This window comes from Aptenodytes forsteri, unplaced genomic scaffold, assembly GCF_000699145.1.
Source record: "Aptenodytes forsteri isolate BGI_AS27 unplaced genomic scaffold, ASM69914v1 Scaffold57, whole genome shotgun sequence".
NCBI lineage: Eukaryota > Metazoa > Chordata > Aves > Sphenisciformes > Spheniscidae > Aptenodytes > Aptenodytes forsteri.
In genome coordinates this window covers 1,481,951-1,498,885 of record NW_008796220.1, presented here as the reverse complement: position 1 = coordinate 1,498,885, position 16,935 = coordinate 1,481,951, and the positions used below count along the sequence as shown (strand labels likewise).

At 41.6% G+C, this 16,935-nt stretch overlaps 1 protein-coding gene across 1 annotated transcript in view; it reads right to left on the bottom strand.

Moving 5' to 3' along the window:
* PKHD1 (polycystic kidney and hepatic disease 1 (autosomal recessive)) overlaps positions 1-16,935 on the bottom strand; it is a 289,357-nt gene that overhangs the window by 124,940 nt on the left and 147,482 nt on the right. The window contains exons 44-46 of the mRNA XM_019474554.1: positions 16,616-16,750; positions 13,012-13,147; positions 10,870-11,116 (exon numbers count right to left, since the gene is read on the bottom strand). Coding sequence (XP_019330099.1) covers positions 10,870-11,116; positions 13,012-13,147; positions 16,616-16,750 — 518 coding nt within the window. The remainder of the gene's footprint in view (positions 1-10,869; positions 11,117-13,011; positions 13,148-16,615; positions 16,751-16,935) is intronic.

The following is a 16,935-nucleotide window of genomic DNA, read 5'->3' as shown; positions in this document are numbered from 1 at the left end:
GGGGCTTAGTTGCCGGCTGGGGTTAAACCACAACATCACTAGAACTTTGCACTCCTAATTTCTGTCCAATCTAGTCAAAGAAAAAAACCTCACTGAACAGATCAACAGTAGTAATAATATCATGAGTGGGCATAAACCCTTTAGATATAAGACCTCTGGAGACCTTTCTCTACTAAAACTAGGAAATAACACAGTGAAGCTGGGATGGGTATAACCACCCACCTTGACTTCCTCTCCAGGGATGGGCTCTGTCTTTTTCCTGCACATAGAACTTTTTCAAATTATGCTAAACTTATCTTGACTATTTGGGCATCTGGACAGAATAACCTCTTACTGCTATGATTGCCAGTCTCCCCAAGATGGAAGGCTGTGTAAGGTAAAGTCCAGAGATACAGAATACTCTGCTTTCAGGGACTGCTTTGTTGAAGGCAACAAACTACATGAAGGAGAAGATAAAGCTGAAATGCAGCTAACCTTTCTGATGTTCAAATATTGAACATCCATTGTCTCTTCATGTCTGATTGATGAGGGACACCTGATCACAAGCCGCTTCTTCAAAACAAAGATCTTACCTCCAGTCCTCAGCATCTTGCATTCCTATAACAGCTCTTGAAACTGATGGAAACCATGGTTGAAACTATGCTCTGATTAGCTACACTGTGTTACTGCTTCACATCTGGAATGAGACTGGGAAGGTGTCCTCTCCTTCTAGAGGCAACAAGGAGCATCAAGCTCCTCCAGAGGATGTCAGATGTGAGGTGGGCTAAAATGTTCTCTGGATATGTTGCTCCACCACCTGAATGAATTTGGGTGTCAAGACTTCCACATAAAAATTGCATTTTGATATCAAAGCTCAGGAAGAATAAATCCTATCCTAAGAATCTCCTCCCTGTCCCCTTACTGCACACACATGAACAGACTGCCTAGGCTTGTCTGAGAATTTGATGCATCTCATTGTGGCATTCCTCTCTGTAGCAACCGGCAAAGATTATTCCTCACCCTGAACATGATCCCAGTTGGCTTGCAAAGGGATTGATGCAGGGTTGGCTATGCCACTAAAGACACAGGAGGAGCTTTGATGCAAGCATCCAAAATTCTAGCAAGGGTCTTACCCCATCACCACCAGCACCTCCCATCCCTGGCCCTGCCAACACTAGGCATGCTTGTAAGAAAATTGGGGTTGCAGCTGCACAACTGCAGCTAACAAGTTTTTTCCTGCTTCTTGCATTCTTCACATTATGCATGGGGAATTGCTAGGGATACACAACCCAGGACTGCGGATCTCATTCTCAGCTGAAGAGAAGCCTCGCTGGCTTGCCAAGGTACCCTGGGGCCATGATTCTGCCATAAAGATGAATGCAGCAGATTTATACATGAATCAAGCGCTGCTGCAGGATCAAGGCAAGTTGGCAGTTTCACCTTTAGTCCACTTAGTCAATTTTGGCATTTGAGCTGACACTAAGCTTAAAAAACCCCTCTCCTTTAAGCATATCTAAAATGGTATTTCTAAATATTGGAGTATTACCCTACAACTAGACATCTCAGCATACTAGCCAACCCTCCAAGATAGACAGTGCTAAAACTCGTGTCATCCTGTAATTTGCCTGTTTGTATTTCCAATTTTTGGTTGTTTTTCCCTCGCTGCTTTGGACACAATACATAATTACAACAGCAGTCATCTTGAAGGAGGGTTGGCTGCGGATTTCTTTTTTTCTCTTTTAAAATCAGTTCTGGGTTGTTGGGTTTTTTTTGTTATTCTGGTGGATGCCACTTTGGCAAAGGACTTTCTGGTTACCCAGAAACATTCAGCTGAGAAACAGCAGTGGGAAACAGGAGAAGTGTGAATCAGCAAAGAATCACTCAACCAGAAGATATTGGCAGACCAATGAAACTGACTGGAAGGAGTTTATAAGGCTTAAACAGCTTTCGTACTACTAATAAACCTCCTCTTATAGGCATTAACTGGACCAGGATATTAGGCTGCTAATTAAGCAAGTAAATGACAACAAGCACATTATTGCCACAGTTATCAGCACCTGCACAGGTATTCAGGAAAACATTTCTAGCAGCAGAAGCATACCACACACAATGTGGTGCAATAATTAAACTCTCCTGCACATCAGAAATTGCCTTATTGAGTTACAAAGGTGCACAACGCCACAGCGAGTGACGGAGAGTCAGACCCATCCTCTGTGCAACTTAAATCCATGCGTTTTTGCTCTTTACTCATTTTATTCTTCATCGCTGGAGAAGTCTGATGAGACAGCTTGAACCTCTTCTCTCAGGGACTTCTCCCCGGTACTTCCAAGAAGTTTTAAAGACAGAGAAGAAAGCCTGGAAGGGGCAATCCCGGTGGGATATAGGGAGGGGTACACGTCACCTGATTGATCTGTCAGAAAGTTAGGTGGCAATTCCACACTAGCTATGTAGATTCACTAGCTAGTGAATTAAGTGTGAATCCAATTCTGTTGGACACCAATCTTGATGAGAGGTTATAAAGACACCCCAAATAAATATCTTAAACTAGGCAGCTAACTTCCAGATGGCTACAGTTAAGAGAAATACATCTTTACCAGTATGCCTACTTATAACAGACAAGTCCTCTCTCCCTAGACTTTAAAGCTAGGGTAGACTTTTGACTGCTTCAGACACTACCAATTTTCTTTTTCAGTTAATTGTTCTCAGTCTTTGGGATAGACAGGGAGTCTTCACTGGAGAATCTTTAGTTTGAAAATGCCATTATTTTATGCCAGAAAGCCTTTCTGAGGAAGAAGGCTTTGCATGGTTTCATACCATGATAGCCTGGATTCCCTGACCTTCACCTGGAAGTTTGTTGATGACCCAGGAAGGAAAGGGAGCAGGCGATATCTTATGGCCTGAAATCCCTGCGGTTTCCTTGACCTGGAATGCTGTGTCCTTGCTTTTACATACCTTGCTCGAGGTGTTGCCACCCACAAACACAGACCCTACTCCGGATAGAGAGCCAGCACACCAAAACAAAAATTTGGGGAACCCGAAAAACTTTGCAGGTCTGCATAGAAGTTAACTGGTACAAGACAACAACGAGCTTGAGACTACATTCCCCTTGAAAGGATGTCAGTGCGCTTGTTTTTTTCACCTATATGCCAAACAGACACCAAAATGGAAGTACCCTACTAATGGAATTACGAGCCACAATTAGCACCATTTCCATTTGCCCTAAATAGCCAGTGATTTCACTGTGCCCTAAATAGCCACCAATCTACCTCTCCTTAATGTTAATGAAGCAGAGTAGTGCGCACACACATGAGTATTTCTAATTCAGAGGATCCAAGGGAGCCTGCATGCATCATTAACATGGAGAGCTTCATTATCAGAGGAAAGAGCCTTCCCCTGAACTTCCCCTGGCTTTATTTGAAAGAAACTAGGAGGCAATGGTCTTAATGCAAAATTAACCCTCACTTTAAACTGCTGGAAGCCTTTACAAAGTGTAAGGGGGAAAAAAAGGATGACTCATTGAAAAGGCTGTATTTTTATATTGAAGCAGGTTTCAATTAAGGAGCAATTTGCTTTAGAAATATGGTGGGATTACTGGATAGGACTTTACAGTCTGAGCCACAATTTACCAATTGTGATTGTATAAACTGTTATGTAATTTAGCTCAAGTGCATTGTGCAGAACTGCTCAACATACATAGATGGGCCACAAAGGATTTGTTAAACCAATCAACAACATCAAGTAGAACAAATATTAACTCTCCTGTTTATGTTTACCATTAACTTACTTATCCTAAGGGTCCATATCTTTGTGTGTGAAGGCAGACACTGTGTTTAGCTCTAAATGCTTTCTGTCTGATACAGTTGTGTAATAATCCATTATGATTATCCCTCTCCAAAACAGGAAACAATATAGCATTGAACTTCAAATGGGACTCCAAATGCTTATATCAACAGTCCAACTTATTGTTGGCCAAATGGAGGCTAATTCCAAATTATGACCAGACCAAACACTTTACAGGTTTGATGCTGGGCTCAAAACCAATTCATTTTATTTAATTGGCAAGAAGTAAGAATTTTCAGCTGTTTTAAGTAAATTTGTGTATCTTTGTCAAGAGACCAAGAACATGATTCAAATCTGCCTTATATTACGAACCCTTACCATCATCGAGTTTTTGCATGCACGGGTGTTTTCGAAAATAGCTAGATCTTTGTCCCTGATCTTGAGTAGCCACTATGTGATAGTCCTTCTGAATTTGAAGTAAAAGAAAAATTGAGATGCTCTCCCAGGAGCAGAGAGGGTTGTGACTGAGAAGCTAAGAAGGCTTCATTTAAAGTAGCTTTTGAGTGGGAACCAAATTTCTTTTGGCTGCTTTGGTGGGATGTCTCAGATGCCAGAAATACAGCGCAGTAAGAGCTGAACTTCTGAAGTTCAGCTGATGTGTTGGTTAACTGAACAGTCAACAGCCAATGATTTAATATTTGCCTTCCACGTTATGCCATGAGAGCCCTGAGAGGGCTGGGTTATGAGGCCAAGTGAGCGTGTAAGCTGCCCCATGTGTGAATACAGTCATGTACACAGGGAGTATACACGACCGGAGAGCAACTGAGCATGTACACATTGAGAGATGAAGTGTGGTTGTAAGGGTGTTTCACAGCAGGTGGGTGTTCATCTGAAGGCACCACAGTAAATAAATATCAAAGGAAAAACATAACTAGAGTAACCATTTGAACTCTCTTCAAGACTCAAAGACACGGAGGTAGGGGGTATGCTATTCTTTTCACACTAACCCATCAGGAGTGGCTGGGTTTGCAGCAACTGAATGCAGGCACTACAGGAGAGGATATTAGACCAGATTTAAGAATTAAGGCTATAAAGAAGAAAGTTAATCTTTTCCTCTGTAGCAGACTAAGAAGAGGGAAGCAATAAAATGCTTGAACTACAAGACTGGTGCTGAGCAAGTCCCAGGCTTCCACAGTGAGAAGGGGAAAGCAAATGAAAGGGAACAAGAGGCAAACTTCCTTCTGGTGTGCGTAGCCACAAAGTGTTTGGAGTCCCCTTTGCCGCAAGGTGCTCCCTGACTGCCGATTATTCTAATGCTCTCCTCTTGTAAAAATTATGCATAATGTGAAGAAACTTTTAAAGTCACTTAATCATGTTATGACAATTTTTTAATGAAAATTTGTTTTAATATTAATAGAGACTCATATTTTCATGATAATATGGGTAGCGGTGGCATTTGGAGCAGCCGTATCTAGCCTGCAGCCATGCTGTGCTGTGCCATGGCATAAGCTGTTCTTCAGACTACTCAATAACTTTCTCACATATAAATTTATAAAGACTTTTATAAGCTTCAATTACATTTTTAAAAGACATAAAAACCCTCTTTAAAGGGTGCTTAAGTGACACATTAGTTTAACTTTCAGCTGGACTTCATGAAGAAGGTTTTTGTTACAGCAATGCAAGCTTGGAAATGGATCCCCATTGCTCTGGAAGTTATTGGGTGAAGCGGTTTGGGACAGAGAGTCAAGAAATGCTTAAGACACTTGTTTTCTCTAAAAAAAAGCATTCCTAGGGTTTTTCTCTAACAAAAAAAACCACATTTTTTTCCAAACATACATTTTTTCGGGGAAAAAAGTTCCAATACACTACATGTACTCTGGTAAATTAAACAGCACAAAGATAAAGAATCAATTACTTGCATTCCATTGCCAGAAGAGTCAAGAAATGCTCAAGACACTTGTTTTCTCTAAAAAAAAGCATTCCTAGGGTTTTTTAACAAAAAACAAAAACCCCATTTTTTCCCAAGCATACATTTTTTTGGGTTCCAATACACACTTGTTTTCTCTAAAAAAAAGCATTCCTAGGGTTTTTCTCTAACAAAAAAAACCACATTTTTTTCCAAACATACATTTTTTCGGGGAAAAAAGTTCCAATACACTACATGTACTCTGGTAAATTAAACAGCACAAAGATAAAGAATCAATTACTTGCATTCCATTGCCCACATTGTAACTGTTAAATAATTAAAACAGTCCCAGACATGCTTTTAGCTTGTGCCAACAAGCCCTATCCCAGACAGCTCCCAGGCAGGGGATCTCTCCTAAAAGGTAGTGCTGATGCAACTTCCCTGATGTTTTGGAGGCTAAGCAGGTTAATACAGGTTAATAACATGGCCATGGCCAAGCCTTGCCAACTGTCCTCAGGGTCAGGGAATAAGCCTGAAGCTGCTGGGATAGAGGTTGCCATACCAGAACTCCCCTCTCAAAATCCATGACTTGCCTCAGTCTTTAAGATTTTTGGAGCTGGAGTCCATCCCTGAAACTCAGGGGAAGCAAAAACCCACCACCTCAAGCCCCTCGTGCTTTTTATTGAAGAGCACAGAGAATGCACCACTCTAGACCAAGAGAGAGCTACTGAGACCAGGAGATGAGACTGTTTTACTGCTGTTGCCTGAAACCTCCTTGTACAGCGTGACTTCATGCCAAATGAGGATACTCTTGTGGGCATCACTTTGGCCTGACGATCAGGAAATGTGGGTTCAGTGCTTAATGCTTGGGCTCAGAGGCCTGTAATCTGTTTTTCACCCCTGGTTTTGACGGCACCTCTGTCTTACTGACTACAGGGAGTTACCACAAGTGGTAAGTACAACTAGGAACTAGCAAGTTGCAGATCTGGTGGCGTACTCCAGGGCCTGGTGGAGCACAACAGAAGGATGTCTTCCAGAGCAATTTTTAATTCTTTGCTCATCAGAAACTGAAGAAAGCCAAGCAACAGTACTTTCATCTTTTTACTGAGATTAGATGGATCCAAGAGACTGTACCGTTAGGAAATTCTTCCTGTCACTCACCTATCTTTCTCCTCTCTGCTCAACCTCTGCCAATTGCTCCTAGTCATGTTTTGTTGTATTAATCCTAAACTATTCCCTTTTTATTGCAAACACTCTTCAAATACATCTGGACAAAATTCACCCTTTCTTCTTCTCCCCCCACCCCCTTATCCTCTGGTCATGCTATGGACATTTTATTAATTGACTTTCATCCTTAATCCCCTCCAGCTACTTTCATTCCCCAACCTGTTCCTCTACCAGGTCCATTTTGGAGCGCTGTCCATGTGACTGAAGCCTCCCTGACTCACTGCTTTTACTTGGCTGCATGCTGACAGTCTTTCAACTTAACATGACAGTGGTTTGGCTGGTAGGATCTACTCAGTAGAGAGGATCTGGAAGCAGCACAAGAGGATGCTCTCGGTCTCTCGGGTTACTCGGTTAAGTACATAGTTCTCAAGAGGACAGGCTAACAGCTGGCCTCTGCTACTCAGACTGCCAAGTATCTTTGATGTAAGTTGGCTCCCAGCTCATGTAAATGAAGAATAAAGAGGGGAAAGAAAGACGACTTGCTTGAAAGAAAAGGTTGATTGAGAAGTGCCCTGTCATTGATATGACTAATCTAAAACCCTTAAGCAATTTGCTGGAGAAGACAAAGTTTAGGTCAGGGCTCAAACTTTTCCACAGTTAAACAGCAATGGTGCAGATGAACTCCTGTGTGTACTCACTCCTTAACACCTTTTCATGCAAGGAGGAATGAGGTGTATTGAATACATTAACTATCGTGAATTATTAACATCTACATTGTGGCAGTATCCAAAAGGACTCAAATCAAACTACAGGCAATGTTGTGAGAAGCTCCATCCAACTGCACGGCACCGATCCAAAGAGCTGTTAGTCCATATAATCAAGGTAAACACAGACTAGAAAGGGAACTGATTTGCCTAAGACTTCATGGTCAGCTGGTCCAGAAAGACATCTAGCACAGTTGTATTTTGTCTTCTACCCAGTACCCTTCTTGTTAAATCAGAATGATTCCCAACTCTTAATTTATTGCAGACTTTTGTTTTCATTATGAGAAACAGTAATCACATGCAAAGCCTGTAGGTAGCTGAAAGTCTTATAGTTTTCCCCTTCAATGGAACATGTGATTTTTTTTTTTTCTTATTTGGGTATGGTTGGGGTTTTTTTCTTCTTTCTTCTAAAACATGAATTATAAGACAGATGTGAATTATTAACAGCCCTCTGAAAGAGCACGTCAGGATTTCTGCCTGTGTACTACTAACCTGAAACAGCAAGAAATGGATAATGGTTCAGGCTTGCACTTCAAAAATAAAGTGAAATGTTGAGCAGGGCACTGGGAAGGGAAGATGAGCATAGGAAGAAAAACAGGACTGGTGTTTAGATCACTAAAAGCCTTTTCTACTCCCTTTCTTTTTATGCCAGGAATTCACAAGTGTCATCCCTGGGTAACAGAACTGGTGGTAGTACTTGGCTGAGCAGTATTTCTCCACTGGATCCCTTTAGCTGCCAGCCGCTCAAAGACAGGAACAAGTCCAGCTTGGGGAGGCATGTGCAACAGCAGAAGTGAGCTGGGACAGCACTTGGGAGCTGTATGACCATCAAAGCCGGTGGGAAAGACCTGGTTGTATCCCAGGACTGGGTGATTACAAAGGTGGGATATGAGGCAGTGCCAGTAAGAGGCTGAACTCTCCAAAACCGTTTTCTATCCCTCCAGAAATTAAAAAAAAAAAAATCAAAAGTGACATTCTGTTGCAAACTTATAGTAGACATGATTTACTGGGAGTGTGACGAGATACCAGCAAGGAGGACATGTACCCTACATCATAAAACGTGGTTACATCCACACAGATAAGCAGATCTTCTCCAACAGAACCGTGTCTCACCCACTCATACAGTGTGTAAGCACTTAGACACAGACCTGTGGCTACACCTCTTCTGATAAGCTAACTGGTGCTGTGGCCTGCCCTCTGGCCTGGAGGCTAGCTGGCACGGCATGGCCATATCCATACAATCAAACACCTTCAGCCTCCAAAACAGCATGGGGATATCTAAATTGCCCTACTGGAAACAGTTCCTTGGGTTGTGTTGACCTCTAAATTGTACCCACGAATTGCTTGGGTGTGGGATAGCTGTCCTGGGCCAAAACCATGCCAGGGACCATTATGAGCCTTTAACAGTGCAAACACTTGAAACTGGAATGGGGTCAAAAATAAGTCAAAAAGAGAGACAGACTGCACTTATGTATATATGTTCATGCACAGATGCGCAAACACACTTCCTGTGCTTGCACAAGTCTTATTTTCCCTAAAACCAATGTAGAAGACAGGTAGAGGAAAATCATCATTCAGTTTCGGATTGAGACACCTAAAGGCTTACTGATATTTAAATATGCATTGGGTGACCATTACAGTCACTAGCATCATAGTAAGTACAGTCAGTAGAAGCCCAAAGGATAGTTCAGCTGACCAGCCCCTAAGAGAAAGATCAAAGAAACAGAGGCATCTAGCGCTTCTTAAACTGTCCCAAGCAATCAAAAACTTCGGTGTGAGATGCCAGATCTGACAGTGTCTCCAGGAGATCCTTGCCCTTCTGCCACAGAGTGACAAGCCAAGGGAAATATCATAGGGCATTTTAAGTGGCACTAGAGATCTCTTCATGGACAATTGTATCAAGGACACAGGTTTCCATCAGCTGTAATGGGACACATTGCCAGTATCTACATGGTGACCACACATGTTTTGCAGGACAATATCTAAGTTTATATGTCTTCAATCTAATTTGAATTCACTCATCTTGAATTTCTGGCTCACCTGCCAAATTTGGCTCACCCACCTCATCGGTCTCTACGACTACCTGAAAGGAGGTTGTAGCGAGGTGGGGGTCGGTCTCTTCTCCCAAGGAACAAGCGATAGGACGAGAGGAAATGGCCTCAAGTTGCGCCAGGGGAGGTTTAGATTGGATATTAGGAAAAATTTCTTCACCAAAAGGGTTATCAAACATTGGAACAGGCTGCCCAGGGAAGTGGTAGAGTCCCCATCCCTGGAGGTATTTAAAAGACGAGTAGATGAGGCACTTAGGGACATGGTTTAGTGGGCATGGTGGTGTTGGGTCGACGGTTGGACTCGATGATCTTAGAGATCTTTTCCAACCTCAATGATTCTATGATTCTATGGGGAAATCTCTCACAATGAGCATAAAAGGAAACACTCCCAGTACTTGACTTAAAATCTAATTAAAGTCAAACTCTTTTTTTTTTTTTTTTTTAAATACTGCATCTTTTTATCAGCTGAGGTGTTTCTTTCATGATCTGGAAGTGTTTTATAGGTCAGCATTCAGAAAATCTTGGCAAAGTTTGCAGTTCACCCACAAAATCCCTGACTCTGCAGCTTGGTCATCGATCTCACTTTGAACATCAGTGCCCATCTTGAGCTGGATTCTTATTTCTACAAAGGCCAGTTTATATCTCCCTGGTAATTTGAAGAGTGACAAAATAGCAATACACCACAGCACCCACTTAAAGGTCCACTTAACACTGCCAGAATAGCCTCTGGACAGGAATCAAGACTATAGATAGGATACCAAGGTAAGAAAGATAAGCAGCTTGCTGAGAACATCAGAAAAAAAATTGAACTTGGGCAAGCCATATCTAAATTAGCAAATAAAAAAAACCAAAGACTGTAGTCTGGCCTGGAGGCCAACTGCTGTGCATAATTCTCATAGCTGTCCATACAGCTGTGTGCTCCTCTCCAGAAACATGATGACTGCATCCAAATTGCCAGCTGGGAAAGGTCCCTCTGCTATCTCTTGAACCATGCCTGAGAACTATCTGGGCCAGAACAAGTAGCCAGAACAAAACCAGTGCCAGAGACCACATGGACAACAACACGGACTAATGTAAGCCAGTGCTCAGGCTTTTGACCTAGTTTAGGACCCAGCAGAGAGGCAGGAATCTTGGGACTGTGTCCAGACCCAGCAGCTCTCTCAATATAAAACATAACAAGCAACATCCATGCCGATTTTTCAGAAGTGGAATGGTTACTTACAAATGAAGAGACATACGGTGGAAAACAAGGTCGCTGCCACAAACACTGCCACCAGAAGCTTGACTGAAGTTGGCCCTGGCTGTGCAAGATACCGCAAGGATATCTGTGGAAGGGAGGAGAAGACTTCCTTTCTGCCCCGTGACAGAGCCGTCAAGATCCTCAAGGATGGCAGAGTGAGGAAAGGGGAAGGACACTTGGAAAGGTGAGTTGATGAAGGTCAGACGTTCAGCTCTCACAGTAAACCCACCTGGGGGGAACAAGCAGCATTTCAGAAACAGAGACTGACCTCTTCAAGTAATAGAATCATAGAATCATTAAGGTTGGAAAAGACCTCTAAGATCATCGAGTCCAACCATCAACCCAACACCACCATGCCCACTTCAATAGGCCTGAAGACATCTCGGGAGAAAAAGAGACTAGCTTCATTTCACCTTCACTTTGGAAAAATGTCTGCTGAGTCAACAAGAAGGGGAGATTCAGGAAAATAAATAGATAAATAGAGATGGTTGTAGGAATTGCCATTGCCATGCTATGGCCAGGTCCAACCTGTCCAGCACCCTGTTGTGACAGGACTTGTGGTTACAGACTCCTCTGATCCAGGTGCTGCTCCTGGTCCTACCAGCATCTCCTCAGTGACTCCAAATGCTTCTTCACGAGTCCCACTGCCAAAAGTTACAGTTCCCAAAACAGTGATTCTTATAGATCTTTTCTGCCTTGTTTATAAGATAAATTCTTTAGAGATAAGGACTGTTTATATGTGTGTAAATACACTTGTGTGCATATGTACAACACCTGGCACAATAAACCCTTGGCTGAAAAGTATAGCTGGAGGATCTTTTCATTACTGTAACACAGACAGATAGCTACAAAAAGCAGGAATATTCATGCAGACTAAAGCACAGGAAGTTTTTGAACACATTAATATTTCCACAAATGTCAGAAAAACATTGCCCCATGGACCATAACAAGTCAGCTTTGGCATGAGTGTTCATGCACCACATTGGTTACTATTTGACTATCCTATTCTCAGTTGCAGCCTCTCTGAGTTAGATTTTACTATTCCTCCTGTCCTTTGATCTCACCTCCTGAAGTCTTTTTCTTTGTTATGTTATTGTAGGGCAGTATTCATTTACATATAAATATATTTAAGGTGTAATTGCAGTTGGAACATTCTTCAAAGAGCCTTTGGCTACCTCTTCAAAGCTCAAAAGGATGCTTAGTTTACACATTATCTTAGGCAAATTCACCTAAGGTTTAGGTTGGCCTGAGGTAGGAGCTTGGTGAAATTCTGAGATGTTGTGTCATAGCTATTAAAGGATTCATCGCTCTTGAAATTTTCCCTCCCAAAATGAAGAAGCAGAAACAAGTCAGTGTATAAAAACCCCTTCCACTGAAAAAAAAATCAAATCAGTGCAAAAATAAGGCTACTTTTGTCTTAAAAATATGTGCGATATGTGGCTTCAACTACGTGATGAAGCTATTTCTAAGGGAGATTGGAGAGAACCTGCAACCTCAGCCCGTGCAGAGCAGAGCAGCTTAAGGGTCTGGTTCAGCCCACCAGCAACGTCAGCAAAACGCACACACTAACGAGGGTTGAGGTTAGTTGAGGGCTTCAGCCCACCAGCAACGTCAGCAAAACGCACACACTAACGAGGGTGACTATTGTTGAGGACTGGTTGTTATGCATACCTCTACAATCCCAGCTCAGGGACTTTCTCAGTTCATCTGAGCTGCACACCAAGCACAGCATTTATCTCGCATCTACATATCACCATCTCATGCCCCACCTCCCTGTGAATGGGGAAGAGCTATTATCCATCTGTCCCAGCTGGGGAAGTGAAACATAGAGAGTGACACTTCTGAAAACTATTAATACAGTGAACTATTAATACCTAAGGAGAGCAGGTATGCAAATACCTCAAAACCTAGCTCTTGGTAAATCACCTATAGCAAACATAGTGACAAGATTGCAGAAGGAGAACTGGGCCAGTACTCTTCATCATTATACTTTTTGTGGGATTCAGCTGAAATATCTATCAATGGTTGTCTGTGGAAACTATGAACTTCTAACCATCTGAATCCGAAATGGGAGGAAGCCAGGGACTGTGGAAACCCTGCTAAATAAGTGTGAGTCAGACTCACCTTGCCCTTGGTAGCAGCCAGAACAAGTCCTGATCGCTGTGCAAGTGTTCACATGAAAGTTCCTGAAAGCTGTGTTGGAGATGAATAGCTGGTATCTTTTGGGAGTTTTTAGTCCTGCTGACGTACAGGTCCTATCCTGCAATGAAGAAATGAAGAGTGCTAGGAAACATATCACCATGTGCATCTCCAAGTTTAATGAGTCCAGGATGCAGCAGCTGGGACACAAGGACGTGATTGCACTCAAGCCCGTGGTTGTGGGGCAATGTATACTGTTTGAAGGACAGATCTAAGCTATTGCTTTGCACATTCTGACAAGTAACATCTGTTTAATTCACCATTTGCAGTATGTGATAGTATTACATTCAGGGCAGTAATTGCCCTGTTTGCTTTGTCCGGGTTGTTGTGTAGTAGTTAAGGTTGGACATTTGAAGGGGAAGGAAATTGCACGTTCCCTGGGAAGAAAGAATCCACCTGGAAGGCACAGTGAGCAGATTTGTTTACAGTCCCTTATACTTTACCTTGTCTCGTCCAGCAGGCAGGAAATTTCCCTACTTTACAAAGCTAATCATTCTAATTTCTGTTCTAAGAAAAACCTGACTGCTGAGATTCAAAGCCCTTTTGTGTGACCGGGGATGGGGGGAAGCATTTAAGCTAGGCTCTTTTCAAAGCTCTAGTTGACTTCAGGGTCCCTCAGAGCAACAAGAAGTGGAAAGGAAGAGCAAAACCCATAAGTAATGGGAAACACAATGGACAAACTAGATTTTGTGGTGATTGTAGGCCATGACACAGGGGAAGTGTACATCTCTGCTAATTTATCTTGGAGACAGGCTGGGAAGAAGGACGTACTCAGAGCTAGTGGGTAGCCTGGAGGAGGAAGGGCTGGCAGGAATGTGTGATACTGTTTCTGAGGCCAATAAACACTTTTGTAGAACAAGTCTCAAAAGCCATAGTAGAGAATCAATCGAGAAATCCACCCTCTGTGAAAAATCCTCTTTAATTGAAAATGTGGAATGAAATGGACTTTTATGAATAGATTATTACTTCAGTGAGATGGTGCTATCTTCAGTCGCATGAAGAGACAGTAGCTCCATCACCTTTTTTAATCTGAGGCCAAAACATCTGGGGTGATGGTCCTGGTCCTTGGGCCATCTTCTTCCAAGTCACTGCTAAGCAGAAATCCCTGGCTTCTGGTAACAAATCGGTCAGAAAGACTCTATTGTTTTTTTGCTGACACTTGCCTGTTCTTCCATCCCACCCCCCCCCTCTCTCTTTTTTTTTAAAGACTCTATTGGTTTTTTGCTGACACTTGCCTGTTCTTCCATCCCACCCCCCTTTCTATCTTTTTTTTTTTTAGTTAATTTATTTTATTTAAATAAATAGCAAATAGAAGAAGGGTGTGAGACGATAATTCCTCCCTCGTGTGTGTCACCTGTCTCAGACTTCCTGCTTTTTCAGGAAGAAATGCTTCTCCTCAAATGGCTCCACAAGGACAATGAGTTGCTTTATGAAAACATGGAAGAGGCTTGCTGAATGTCTAGGAAGCTAACAAAAATCTTTCTCTTGGCTTTTACGGGCCCTGGATTTAGCCCTGCCACTAACGTTTTAATTGACCAAAGTCCCAATTTTTAAATGCCCTTATATTTCCAGAAAACAATCTTGTTTTAAAGCACTTCTTTTAAAAACTGGAAGGGCTAGCAGAGAGGAATATCCAAGGTTCCCATTAAATTAATGTCATAAAGTTTTAATTGATATTAAAGAGACATCATTATTAAAGGGAGAATTACATAAATTAAGATGTAAATTATGACAAGGAGGCTCTTATCATGAGATAATCAAAGATAATCACCCCCTGGGGGTACTGCAAGAAACAAGGCACAGCTGAGTGCCTCTAAATCTCTTAACAAGTACAACATGGAGCCCTTCCATGGATCCTGCAAAGCAAAAACAAAGCCGTCCACCCTTTGGTGTCTGAGAGAAATTCATTGCGTCATTGGGATGCTGCAAGATTGGACTGGCGAAGCCAGGATTTTATCTGAGCTACACACTTTCAAAAGACCTACTACAGAGGTTTCTTTCTGTGAGCTTCTAAAGAAAACTCATTTAAAACTCTTTTTCTGCCCGTCAGACAGAAAATTAATTCCATAAACAGCAATATAAAACTGAGCAGGGAAAAAAAGACCTCAAAATCATGAACAAGCAGCTGTGGCCAGTTGTAACTAGAATTCCATTGTTATCCAGGTTATTAATCTGTTAACAACCTGGTAACACCCAAAAGACTTTGTCCAGCTGCCTAAAGAAATAGCGGAAGAAGATCATATTTACTGCTTAAATAAAAATATTACTTTTTGATGGCATTTTTCGTTCTCAAGTAAAAAAGTAACACTCTGTGTTCCAGGTGGACCGATGGTGCTATGAGAGAGCAGAGGAAACCAAAGTGTTAACTAAGATAGAAATCAAATCTGTTGTTCCCCCTCATTATTCTCAAATCACTAAACTAAACCCAGTTGTGTATCGTTAAATGGTGTCTGTTTATTACAGCAAAAGGTATATAGGAATTTATGTTAGAAAAGCTTGTTTAAACAAAAATTCTGATTTCTCTCAAAAATTCAGGTTCTGTGAAATTCCAGGGCTTTTCTGGGACCATGTCAATCTTGGAAAAAACCACGAGTAGGGAAAAAATTAACACTTACTAAAATCCTTCAGCTCGTAAGTTGAACAGAAGTGTGATTTCGTTTTTACTTTTGAATGTTGTTTTATAAAGAATATACATGAATATGCATTATAATATAAAATCTCTTAATAGTTCCAAATTCAAATAGAAAAATCAGAGACCTTGTTTCAAATTTGTTTTTAAAAAAAATCTTCAAAACTTCCATAGTGAAATAAAAAGATGTTTGGAAAAAATGCTGAATCGTCCTGCAGAGTGCAATCTGCGGTTTTTCAACAGCTGATGTTTATTCAGTTCTACCATCAGCTGGTATGAGTGGAGTTTCTGAAAAATGATGCAGGATCCAGCTGATCAAATGCTATTTCTTTTCTGCTGCTGCCAGCAGAAGCAACAAAATCTTTGGTTCCAGCAGGGTGGGAGAGAGGTACTGATGCTCCAGGTTTCTCTGCTTCATCACAAATCAATGTCCCTTGCAGGTGCTGCTGTTGAAGGCATCATCTTTCTAAGGAGTGGAAGACAGCTAGAGGACTAAGCAAACAGATCAGTGCCCAAACCTCATCCTGAACCTGGGCCTAAGTATTTATCTTTACATGCAATTTGTTTAAAATCCAAGCTTTACCCAAGCTGCCATGGAGCAGGGGCTGTTCTTCAGGTTGCTTTCTTATTCCTCCAAATTCCTGTTTGAAGGGTTGCTGTGCAACTCAAGAGACATTGAAATAATTCCTGCAGTGCTTACCTTTTGCCCAGTGTGCCCAATTAAAACGCTATCAGCTACAGAAGTGTTTCCCAGGCTTTCTACGATGTCAATGCCAAAGTCTTTGCAAGCATAAATCCAGAAATGTTGGAGTTCAAGGTTACTGCTACTAAAAATCTATATAAAAGCATAGCCAGAATAATAATTAAATTAGTTAAAAGCATAATTCCTGCAGTGCTTACCTTTTGCCCAGTGTGCCCAATTAAAACGCTATCAGCTACAGAAGTGTTTCCCAGGCTTTCTACGATGTCAATGCCAAAGTCTTTGCAAGCATAAATCCAGAAATGTTGGAGTTCAAGGTTACTGCTACTAAAAATCTATATAAAAGCATAGCCAGAATAATAATTAAATTAGTTAAAAGCATAACCAGAATAATAATTTAAAAAAAAAAAAAAAAGATTGTGATTTATAACTCTTTACTTACACAGCTACAGAAGTGTTTCCCAGGCTTTCTACGATGTCAATGCCAAAGTCTTTGCAAGCATAAATCCAGAAATGTTGG